This window comes from Carya illinoinensis, chromosome 3, assembly GCF_018687715.1.
Source record: "Carya illinoinensis cultivar Pawnee chromosome 3, C.illinoinensisPawnee_v1, whole genome shotgun sequence".
In the NCBI taxonomy this organism is placed as follows: Eukaryota; Viridiplantae; Streptophyta; class Magnoliopsida; order Fagales; family Juglandaceae; genus Carya; species Carya illinoinensis.
In genome coordinates this window covers 26928925-26942086 of record NC_056754.1, presented here as the reverse complement: position 1 = coordinate 26942086, position 13162 = coordinate 26928925, and the positions used below count along the sequence as shown (strand labels likewise).

General features: G+C 34.5%; 1 protein-coding gene across 4 annotated transcripts; it reads right to left on the bottom strand.

Annotated features, from left to right (window-relative positions):
• Positions 1 to 600: 600 nt before the first annotated feature.
• On the bottom strand, positions 601 to 8952 carry LOC122303990. Of its 4 annotated transcripts, none has more exons than XM_043115995.1 (8): positions 8599 to 8951; positions 7489 to 7629; positions 7280 to 7372; positions 7056 to 7167; positions 5976 to 6085; positions 5057 to 5137; positions 1511 to 1593; positions 601 to 1370 (listed from the first exon to the last, which is right to left on the bottom strand). In XM_043115995.1, exons 1-8 carry the CDS (start codon positions 8914 to 8916, stop codon positions 1151 to 1153), a joined length of 1158 nt encoding a protein of 385 aa, XP_042971929.1. In that variant the 5' UTR covers positions 8917 to 8951; the 3' UTR covers positions 601 to 1150. The 4 variants fall into 4 exon arrangements, with proteins under 4 accessions (XP_042971929.1, XP_042971928.1, XP_042971931.1 ...); XM_043115994.1 differs by having other exon boundaries at positions 7056 to 7182; positions 8599 to 8950; XM_043115997.1 differs by lacking the exon at positions 5057 to 5137 and having other exon boundaries at positions 7056 to 7182.
• Positions 8953 to 13162: the final 4210 nt, after the last annotated feature.

Below are 13162 nucleotides of genomic sequence, written 5' to 3'. Positions count from 1 at the left end.
TGTCATAAACTCGGTTTCGCAACAAAATTAAAGAGGAATTTCTGATATTTTCTTAATGATGTAGATTGAAATAAATACTACTGAGATTCAATTATAGATAAACGCTGCGTTCCATTTTGATGGATGATTGAGTCGAAGCACATAGTATACTGAAGAACTATCATTTTGCGTTTATTTTGCTTATTTTTCAATTATATTAAGAAACAGAATATTAATATCTCTCATTTGTGCTATCTTGGTATATTTGTTATTCATCGTTGCTCTTGCTTACATTCCTACCCATATCCTTCACGGCTACACTCACGTGATTGTGCCACCCAATTTCAGCCAACGCCTACCCAATATGATCGATGTCAAAATATTACCCCACAACTAGATTGGTCATTTTTCCAGATGTGCAGGCAGCCACTTGATAAGATCCTCTCTGTCCTTTGAAGTGCGTGTTAAAAACATCAGCAGAAGACCCATATAGAATAGGAGCCTTCAAATTAGGCTCAATTTAGACTGAGAAACACTCTCAATCTATCTCATCTCATCATTACAACTTTTTCAAATTTATACAAAATATAATAAACAATTTGACTTTTTCAAATACTAAAATAATAATAATAATATTCTAATAATATTTTATTTAACTTTCAACTTTCATCTCAACTTACTGTCCAAACCTCACCTTTATATCCTCTAAACACAGATTCAAGTTTGAAGTTGGGGACTGGACAAAATAATGGAATAATATTACTTTCCTAAAAAAATAACCAGCAAAAACAAAACAGAAAAACAAAAACTTTCCCCTCAAAACGTTATGGTTCACGCTAATTAAAACCAAAAATCCCATATTCGAATATAACTTACAGGTGAACATCACTCATCAATTGCTGTGCATTATCATCTTTGGCAGTTGAGTTGTTTATGCTCGGTGATAGGACTCATCACTATGGAGCCTAAAGTTGACACCATCACCATCAAAAACCCAACATTTCAGCATCAACTAAGAAAATATTGCACAACAGAAGCACGATCCCCCTTCAGGGAAGTCCGTAACAATTCCTTCAACATCGAGGACATCATAGCAAAACTACTTCCACCAACAGAAAACCCCAACTGAGTGGTCAGTATGGCCACTACCAATCTTATTCTTGACTGGTTGTTAACAGATGTTGCTGTTGTGTCTTACCCTACGTGTGATGCATCTGCCCATCCGAAGGCGCCTAGTTGTGAGTGCTTCCAACAGTACGACTAAAGCATGTTCTACTGCTTCAGCCTGTTTATCCAATCCAAATGAGCTAAACACTGGGAGAAGTTGCAGCTCAGATAGGAGGCCAATGGCTGCTGCTGCTGTACAGGTACGATCCCAAGATGGCTGGGGGCTGCGCTCATAAAACCATAGACCGTTACCAAGTAGGCCTAATATGACTATGGGGTTTAACCCTGATGGAAAATTGACACAAGAAGAAAAACAAAGAAACAGAGAGTGGGAAGAATTTCAAAGTTATGTTTCACTTCTCACCGAAGTTTATGCATAGCAGAAGCTCCAGTAGCTAGAGCTATACAAGGAAAGCCTTCCTCTCCCCAAATTGACTTTGCTTGTTCCTGCACATAGATATACTCATGAAAATGAACTTCCCAACAATGCTTATCAAAACAAATATATATCTATATATAATATATATATACAGATATATATATTATCTTTCCAACAGCAGAATTAAAAAAGATCACTATCAACAAGAATGACGCCCTTCTTTAACCAACCAACATTTTGGTTCTATGGCGGTGCTTTTTGAACCAGCAAACATTTTGGTTCTGCGACAACACCCCTTCTCATGAGGATGTCCATTATGTAAAAGAGGCAAACTGTATGAGGGAAGATTTGGGATGTAATTAGAGGTGGCAATATATGAAATGACCTGTAAATCCAACTAGAATATGACACGAAATAAGCGGGTTTAGATCTAAATGGGTTGACATGATAAGACAATTAATAAACGAGTCAATTGTGGATCAACCTGCAATACCGACAATCAAACCGTATAACACCAATAAATTATATTTTTAATTTTTTAAATGTTTAGTCTGGTGTCTTTTTTTTTTTTTTTTTGGTTGAGAATATGTAATGTTAATATTAGTACTTAACTACTTAGTATCTATTAAAATTTTTTTGTTAATATGTAATTTTATTTTATGAAAATATTAATTTTGTTCTATATTATTGGTGTGGATATTGATAATAAAATATTTTATCATGAACTCAAGTTGTAATTGTGAATGATTTATATAGTTATTCTTGTATTTTTTTATTTTTTTGACAAGTAAAAGATAGATATTATTGATCAGAAAAAAATAGGCATGGCCCATGTACACAGGAAGTATATCTAAGGTACCTAAGTACATTCTATGAGCGAGGAATTAAAGACAAGAAATCATGAACATTGTCCCCATTTAGTACCATAGCAAAAAACCAAAGCAGTAAAGTGTGAAGAAAAAATTTCTTTAGCTCCGCCATAGTGCGTTCCTTGTCTTCAAAGCAACGCACATTTCTTTCCGACCAAACACACCACATAATATACAGGGGGATCATCTTCCATACTGCTGCCACTTTATGGCAGTCTTGCATCTTCTTCCAACACCCCAACAAATCCACCACCCTCAAAGGCATAACCCAAGCAACGTCAACCCTTTGAAAAATCTCATCCCATAACTCTCTTGTAACGTCACAATGTAGTAGAACGTGATCCACAGATTCCCCATTCTTCTTCCACATATAACACCAATCCATCACTACACACCCCCTCTTCTTCAAGTTATCCGTGGTCAAGATCTTCCCAAGTGTAGCGTTCCATACAAAGGTATAATGATTGGCTAACCTTTCTGCTATTGTTATTCCTGTAATTGGTTTAAATGAATCTGTTGGACAAGTTATGGTTTGTAATGATTTTAATGATTATGGAGACGAGACATTGTGACTTATATATGGCACATGATGCTGAGTTTGGTGTTCTAATATTTTCTCTGGTACTGACATTTGTAGTTTTAAAACAAACTTTTTTCTTCTTTTTTTTTTTGGGGGGGGGGGGGGGGGGGGGGGTGTGTGTCTACACAAGTATGCTAAGCATACGAGCACACAAACTTCCAGGATCGTTGTGGGGTGTGACTCGTGTACGGTGCACATACTAACATCGTGGCTTTTTGCCTAAACATAAGCAAGGCCTCGAGAGCATCACATACATCATTTTCCACCCAGCAAGCCTACACTCTTATCTTTTGCAACACATCATTCCAAATGGACTTGGCCTTGAAAGGAACTCCTAGAGGAAGACCAAGATACCTCATGGATAATGATGATACTTTAGCCCAATAGATGAGATAGACCCCTTATATTTCGAACATAACAAACCGCTACCACCTTGGATTTCGAGAGATTTACTTTCAACCCAGAAACAACTTCAAAGCAGAGAAGGATAGCCCTCAAAGATTGAATGTGCCCTTGGTCCACTTCACAGAATAACAAAGTATCATGTGCAAAGAAAACGTGAGAAATGTTGATTATGCCATGGTTAATATCCCCCTCCGAAAATCCTAAGAAAAAACCACCCCCAACTGAAGCTGAGAACATTCTACTAAGAGCCTCCATGACAATGACAAAAACTACCCATTGCACATTCCACCCAACCTTCACTGCGCGTTGACTCACCATTCACTTAACCATTTGATCATCCATTCATTCCAATCACAAGCCCTAGAAAATCATTACCCACTCTCAAAACCCTTTAGAATCCCTTTGAGAGAATCATTACAGCAGGAAATACCTTCTTGCCAAAAGTATTACCTCTCCAAACATCTTAGTAAAATTCCCTTCAGCCTACTGTTAGAAGCACCTACCATTGACAAAAACTCACATCCCCATCACCAAAACTAGATGTTTCACAGTTTGAGCTGCGGAAACACACAATTTTTTCTCCATTTGAGTTGCAAAAACACTGCATTACCCTTCCATTATTTCACCTTTCTGCTCCCACCTTGTTTATGCTATTACCACTAAACTCTCTCTCATTATTTCTTATACTTATTTTCTAACTCATTAACTTATCTTTGCTTTCCTTGGGACATCATGAGCTTCGGATGTTTACAGGCTCCAAGTGCTCCACCGAATTCGAGGTCATGACACAAAACGTTTCCACGGACTTGACTCCTTCCTCAGCAACGTACCTAGGCCTAAGAGTAGGTCTTCTGTCCTGCTATGAAAGATACCACAAGTCAAAAATTCCATGTGTTTCAGTGACACATTGACATAAACATAACAGGAGCTAACCTTCCACCCCACAACACATTGACATCGACCCAATACAAGTTGATCTTTCCATCCCGTGACACATGGACAACAACTCAAAATGGGCCTTGGAACTAATTTAGTACATCACCTTGGAATTGTTCTTTGGACAAGTCCACACATGTAAAAGAGAGTCAGCTAGTAATACCTAAAGTATCATCAAACAAATGCTTGCTTGACACGCAATCCATGTTTACTTGTAAAATAATTGAACCAATATCATGTTTGGCCTCATTTCCCAGTACTCAAAGGGACAACTTAATTTCCTAGAAGTATTGGCACTTAAATGCCTGTTGGGGCAAAAGGCATAGTAGGGGCATCTACAACTCCTATTTCCCAATCCATACGCCTAGCCATGATACAATCCAATCAGCAAGAAAGATATCAGTAATGAGATTCCTGAACACTATAGTGTCTCTATCCTCCTTAGTGGAAGAAATCCTAAACTATAACTAGAGGTGTGAGCTTTAAGAGGTCTCTATATAATCAGCACAATCTTCTTCTAAGCCATAAGTATTGAGATTGCTTATTATATGATGATGCTTTAATCAGCATGATTGAAATATTCACTTTGGCATTCGGCATCATTAATAGAAGAGACACATTTAGGGATTCAATTAATAAGTAGACAAACAATCTATGGTGGAAATTATACATGGTAAAACCCACAGGATTTTTGTATTTTTCTTTTTTTTTTTTAAATGAAAGAATGCTTCAGAGGGTCACCTTCAGACGGCTGAACATTGCATTGGAATTGCTCCATGTACCATCAATTAGAATGAAATTCATAGTTTTATCTCCATTTGTCTGTGCAGTAGAACCAACATGAAAATTACCACCATGTTCAACTGGAAAAATAAATTATAAATTTCATGTTAAGATATGTGAAGCTACATTGATTTAAGAAAAAAAAAAGGCAATTAATATTAAATTCCGATTTTATGCAAAAATAACTACAGCTTCTATTATTTTGCCGATTTACAATAGATTAAGGTTTGGATGGCGAGATGAGATTTTTGGTTTTAGATGAAAGTTGAAATTTGAATAAAATATTTTTTTAATATTATTATTGTTTTGGGATTTGAAAAGGTTGAATTGGGATTTGAAAGAGTTGAATTGTTTATTGTATCCTATGTGGGAATTTGAAAAGGTTGTAATGATGAGATGAGATGAGAATTTTGTATCTTATTTTAGCTGCCAAACCTACCCTTAGGATATGGCTGAAATTCCAAACACGCTACACCCTTTTTTATTATTTTTTTGAAAAGGAATTTCACTAGAAGAATTTTCCTATAGCAAGTTATTCCAATCACTGTCATTCTCACAATAGATGTAGAATATTATGTGTTCTTCCATAAGTTCTTTGGTTCCTTCAAAGTTTCCATTAAACGTTGATGGTTCTTTATTAAGTTGACACAGCTGAAAAGAACATAATAAATAAACATTTAGCAGCAGCTGGTCAACCTAATCTGTGTTTATTCGTAGTGACATGATCAACAAATTGTCAGTTCTCAATTTTTATTTGATGTCCTTTTGCAAATAGGTTCAAATTCATGATGAACCCAAATGAATAATATCCCCATACGATTAGAAGTAAAATCAACAATGAGACATCCAATATGGACATTGTATTAAAAAAAAGTACCATCGTTAGTCTACATTTCTGATCTGCCGAGGATTCTTGACCAAAGGCATCCTGAACAGATTTTGATATAGCATTTTTGTTCGGATAAAGGCAACATACATTGTTTTTTCCTGGAAATTAATATAAAAAGTCAAAAGTGATTCCGCATGATTAAAAACCAAGAGACCAGAGCAAAAGTATTCTTATCAAATCAAAATGCTCATGATGAGGTCAAACAACTTCAATACACGTGCTAGCTATGAAAAATGCCATACATTAAGATTCAACATGCAGTTATTATTCCAACAACAAAAAGATAATGATCAGCAGGCTAAGAAAATCACATTGATATGACTCTATGTGCACTCCCAAACCACTGTATCACTTCCCACCTGAGCAGAAGAATAATAAATTTCCATATAAAAGTTTGAATGTGTTTAAAGTAGGAAGTCTCTTATGAAATTAAAATTTTTACCACACTGAAAGTAGACCAAACTTTGGAATGAGATCTAAATGCGAATTTAAGTTTTCATAAATGGAGGCTTCAGTTCCCTTTTCTTCAGGATCCTGAATGAAGTCGTTAAGTAATCCTTCTAAAACACTTCTATGCATTGGTATAGTACAGGTGTAAGCATGCCATAAGTGCACTACCAATTACCATGAGTAAACTAACAAGAAAGGAACTTTTTTTTTTTTATAAGTAACTAACAAGAGAGGAACTTTGACCAGAAATCAGTACTTGTCTACAACTTAAAAGATATTGTGTATGAATAAATAAAGAGATGGTCAGTCTCATGCGCTGCAGGGAATATTATGTCAAAGGGACCAAAGCAAGGAGGAGTAGGAGCTAGTTTCACTTTAATTGAATTAGAGATGGATTTAAACGATTACAAGATGGACAATGAGACAAAATTAGAAAGATAAAAACTACCGCCACTAATAAGTAGGATTAACTTCAAGATAAATCATTGCACCTATGGTCCAACCAGTTCATAATGGATGGCTTCCAAAATGAAAAGCTACAACTTTTGAAGGTACCACAGTACCATCCCCTAAATTAAATGTCCATCATGTCAAGAAGGCAAGAAGATTTCAAGAGACCTGCATCCTTGAATGTGCTCCACATGATTTCTTCATGCTCAGCAATGCCATAGAGACACAAAGTTGCAGCTTCAATGCCAAAAACTTGCCATAACAACTTTCCAGTGTTGTTCTGTCGCAGAAAATCCTACAATTTTTTTACTATCACTCTGATGAACTTTAAGAAGATATTATGCAGATCAGGTAGAATGGCATATATGAAAAATAACTGGACATAGCATAACCTTTGGATGCATATATAACCAGAATCGCATTCCATGCCATAAATTGCAAGCAATGACTCTAGAACACATACAGTCTTCCAAAGGCAGCCAGCACTGCATAAATACGAAGTCTGATAAGTAATCATTAAATTAGATGAAATAATGAGAAACTACGTACAGGAATTTTATCTCCCTCATGTTGCAATGATTTTTGCACAACAAAACAATACCTTCTGACAAAGGTAACCCCTACTTCCAAGTAAGCGACATGCTATTTGTCGAGCTGAAAAAAATTGTAGCTTTTTTTCAGAATCACATAAAGCCTGATATGTTGCGCGGTGCTTTTTGTCCTCTTGAACTTTGAAATATCCCTGAAATTTAAAATGCATGATCAACAATATGTTTTGTAAAACTTGGAGCCAAACCCAGCTGAACTAGAAGTAAACTTGAATCACTGAACAGCAACCATAGAAACAATTATGTTATCTCCATTTCTATGACAAATATTTTTCTTGAATATAATCAATGTAAGCTTTCATGTGTGTATGACTGAGAAACTTAAACTCCTTTTGCATTGCTCTAAATGCTTTTGGCAGGTTCCAGATGTAGGTGTTGGAAGAAGGATCGTTGTAAATTATGAGAAGGAAATTATAAGTAAAAGGTATTTGCTACGCTGTTTGTCAAATGCATCTGGAAAAGGAGATAAGCCCATGTTTTGAATGTGGAGTCTCCATGTGACATGATTTCATGATGGTTATTTTATTCATATTACTTATGCTGAAGTACATCTCAGGAATTAGTATTATTTTACTTATAAAAAAACATATCAGAAATTAACTGAGTTGACTATCCTTTACTGATTATACTAATGGAATGGATGACGAATAAGCTGATTACAAAAAATCTAATATATATTGTGGCAGGCCGGCTGGTGTTATTTCCTTCATCATCACACTATAATTGGCATAGTTTCTATGGCTCTAAAGAATCAAAATGAGTTATGAGGGTGAGAATGCTGACAAAAATTTCTATCAAATCACCACCGCTCTTCCATACTTCTTATACCTAGATCAAGTTTAACTTTGTTGAGTTCTCATATGAGGTATATAAACAGAAACAATTAACATCAACCAATTAATTCCTCCGTTTTTCTGAACCCATAAAACGGAAAGTGAGTGTTCTCCAACACCCAGCTCCAATTCGTAGCTGAGAAAAGTAGGGAGAGAAACAATATTGAAATCTAAAATTTCACAAAAATAAAAAGGCACGTTTTCTTTAGCCTTTGCAGAAACCACACAGAGCCCAATAAAAAGGTTGAAATAGAAGTAATAAGTGAACACCTGAAGCTTGCCACCACTACCACCAAAGGTCATCTGGGCATCAATATCTGTCTCCAAAGCCTTCAACTCCTCAACGATTTTGGTGACCATGGCGGGCACAGAAGACGTGGTGCCCCAGCCCTGCCACTCCTGCAATGAGATAGACCCATTGCCGGGGTCGTTCACGCAGGCCTCTCTAGGAGGAGAGCGAGATGCGGAGCTCATGAAGGCGTATTGAACGACGGTTTTGGGTTTGGAGTCCATGTGGGACCAGGAGAAGGATTTGAAAGACGAAGGCGAACATTTGAATGTGAAGGCCCTAGTGGTGCTGATGAGCATGGCCGAGCTTTTGCGTTTTGCCTGTCACTTTAGCATTTTACTGTTTTGAGTATGTTTATTTTAATAAAATAAAAACATATTTCCCATGCGTACAAAACGCCGTCATGCTGCACACAGGCCGCGTTTTCCTTTTTTACTTGTAAACTTGTTATAGCGGCGACGCTGAATAACTTTGATTGTCAACTATTTTAGCAATTTTGATCGTATCGAGTTTGAAATAATAGCTCAACGTGACAAATTTTCTTTTTATTGCTCAAATGACTAAGGGGATGAATTGGATTGGTTTAAAAAATTAATAATTATAAATTAAATATATAATATAAAATATAAATTAAATATTAAATAACAATAAATATAAATAATAAGGATAATTTTTATACTCAATATTTTACACAGATTCACCTACGTAGCCTATGTTCTTGCCTCAAACTACTTTTTGAGGATTTTTAAATTTACTATTTAACTTTTTTCAGGTAAAGATAAAAATCTATTATACTTTTAAGCAACACTACTTTAAAGATTTCATGTAGAACATATTCTACACTTACAATTACCTTCTAATTGATAATTCAACCATTCTCTATATAGAACTCCTAGTACACTTACAAGGGTTACACATTATTTTTTTGTTTATAAAATAGTTGATAGTGAGGAAGTTATTTGTAGTACCTGAGACCTAAGGCCACGACCCAAGCCAAGCCCACAAAGAACCCAGCCAAGGAGACGAAACAACGTCATACAGGTAAGACGCCTTCCCCTTTTCCCTTCTCCCACTTTTCTCCGTCCTCTCCACCTCTATTTTTCCACCTTCCGTCTAACGAATTCTTCCGTCCACAAAGCACCGCCTCTCTCTCTCTCTCTCAGTTTTCAAATCTCTATCTCTATCAGTGTTCATCTCTACCCAAAAGTTGTGATATTTGTTTTCATTATTATGTTATTTAAGGGTGTTTGTTGTCGTCTAAGTCTCTAGGCTTTTCTCACTCATTTCTGTTTCGGTTCTAGCCACCGTGCATGACCAAGCCGTAAGTCGTCACCTCTATTCGTGGACTTTATTGTTGATGGCCACTTCCCTACCACACTGCAACTACCACGTTGCTACACACTTGGGTGAAATTTTCTATTGTTTGCTAGGTTATGTGTGCGATATGAATAAATTATGAGTGCTGGAAATTCTTATCACAATATTTTAGTATGGTTAAAATTATTATGCTTTCATTTTATTACTAGATTGCTATGTTGAGAGTTTTCTCTGTTGGATGAAGTAGTTGGAGGAATGTATAACGTAGGCTATTTGAGTGGATGTTGGATGTCGGCTGTCGTGGTTTATATGTGTGATAGATTGAGTTGGTTTTGTGGGATGTTCTTATTTATACATAGGCTGTTAGAGTTGACGTTGAATTTCCCTTAAATTTATATGTTTACTGTTGGATTGATGTTAACTATGGGATAGTTGATATTGTTGTTGTCCATATTGGAGGGTCTATTGGGCTGCATTAATTCTCTTGGCGTAAGACTGGATATGTTACGCCAAGACGTGTTGGATGATGTGAAGGGTTATGTTGGACGTGGAGTTTAACATAATGGTTGTTTTGGGTTGAATTATGTGGCTGTACAAGTTTACTTTGTGACTGTAATTGGGTTGGTCATGTTGGGCTGATTGCGTTTGACATATTGTGAGTTGTGTAGATGTTCGAAACTGAAGTGTTTGCTAATTGAGATTGCTTGTGACATGTGGGAGTGACTATTGTAATATTATAAACTAGTTTTGTGTGTGGGATACGTTAGTTTATGAAATGTTTAATTAATCGACATGTCTCGAGTAAATGAGGGTTGGTTTATTGCTAGAAATAGTCGGTGTTGGGCTTGTTTATAAATTTAATTGCTTGTAGACTTATTTTATTCTATTTATAGGATGGTGAAAATTTAGGTTAATTAATTTTATACTAGTATGGTTATTAACACGTGTACAAATATTATAATTTAAGTTATCGTGACATGACTAGATTATAGTTTCAGAACGTAGAAAATACACTACTAAATTTAAATAAGCGGGATTTCTATACTAGATTTTGTATAAAAAAAATGAACTGAGATTGATTTTATTAAAAAAAATATGCATTAAATGTTTTGAAAAGAAATGTGATAACAGCTTGACTTATGAAATCGGTATAAAAGAGAGAGAGTTTTCTGACATGACTATTATTGACATGAACAATATTTTGACATACTATTTCTGAACTGTACAATAGAATGAATATAAAATTTGAAATTTTTGTATATGTTATATGAAGATACTTTGAATCTATTTTGATTATGTGAAATTGATATGAATATGTTCATTACTATGTTTTGATATGATGTGACATTTAAAAAACTTTTAGCATGACATTCTAATTCTGTTTTTTATTCTAATTCTGGTTCTGATACAATGATTCTGATTCTGTTATATTGTTGGTACCAACATCTCTAATCTGAGTGCACCCACTTTAGAAACAAAATGGTTTTTCTAATTGGCCTATCCTATGTGTATGCTAGGAGCTCCGAGAATGAATAAAAGGAATATTCACATTATGATATTGTCTAGTTTGGCCACCAAGGATAACACAACCCTATCACGTGGGTTAAACAATGGTCTCTAATATGATATGATATTATACAATAATGACATTCGATCATGTTATGACAAAGGGTTTAATACAAATATTTGAACTATCACTCTGATATTCTGATAACATATTTATATTTATATATTGAAACTGAAATATTTTGTTTATGCATTTTGAATTTTTTGAAAATGTTAGTGTTTACATACTAGTCTATATTCTTCACTTATTAAGTTGTTGATAACTCAACCCCTTATCTTCATAATAATTTTAGATGATATAGATGGTTCACCTGCGGATCTGGATTAGGAAACGTAAGCAAGATTAAGTGAGGATAGGAAGAGTTGAGAATCTAAGGGTTCCATTTCTAAAAGAGGAATTCTACTTAGTAGTCTGAAATTTTATTATGTTAATTAGTTTTAAGTCATGTAAATATTAGTTTGTGATGTTGAGGATATTCGGAACCGTTGACTTATGTATTGGTTTTACCGCATTAATGACTTTAAAAAGGAATTTATGCATTTAGTTGAAAATGATGAAATTATGATGTTATTTTGGACTTTTAGAAGTTATTTTTATATTGGAAGATATGATTATAGGTGATAGGTAGTAACTTTTCGACTCATTTGGATACGAGACGTTACATTATTAGAGTTTACTCTTCAATAAGTAAAATAAAAATAGTACAATGCAAATTAGATATATCTCAAAAGTTTAGAAAAGAGAAGAGAGATTGAAAGTTTAGAAAAGAGAGATTGAAAGTTTTTTTTTAATGAATGTTATAAAACTTGTAGTTGATGTGTTATTTTAAAGATTTCAAATGAGCTATTTATAAACTTGAGACTTCCTTCTCAAATTTCAAACTCTCAAACATATCATTCATATGTGAAAAATGATAATCAATCATCTTTCAAGTTTTAAATTTTAAACTTCCAGTCATATCATGCACATGTTGAAAAATGATAATCAATCATCTTTTCAAATTTCAAATTTCAAACTTTTAATCATAATATGCACTTGTTGAAAGATACCAATCAATCATATTTCAAATTTCAAACTTTTATCCATGCCATGCACATGTGAAAAATGTGTAAAATGAAAAATGATTTTTAATGAGTATATTAAGAATATTTTTTAGCCTTAACTCTTTTTTGAATTTTGAAAGAGATATACAAAAATACTCGTAGAGCTTCATTAGCATGCTTGTTCCCCTTTCTTGCCCATGCTTGATTTGTTAATGTTCTTATATTTCAAGACTTCTTTGTGCAGACAGTTTGAGACTCCATTATGCTTGAACTTGTTTGTTATCATCAAAATCTATAAGTAGAGATAGAGTTATATGATGCTTGAAACTTTGGGTTTAACACTTTTCTTCTTAATACTTTCATTTTAAGTTAGTTTTTTGCACTTCTTGGTACGAAGTTTTTGCCTTTTCAATCTAAGAAATAGTTGAAGGATAAGTACATAGTTCACTGGAAGGATTTTATAATTAGAACAATAAAAATTAATATTACAATTAAATTATAAATCTTGCATAGTGGCACTGTTTAGATGCATTGATTCAACTTGCAATAAAGAACAACAAAAGTTATTTGTGCATTTTTATATGGTTGACCATCAATTGGTCAAAGAGGGTATAGACC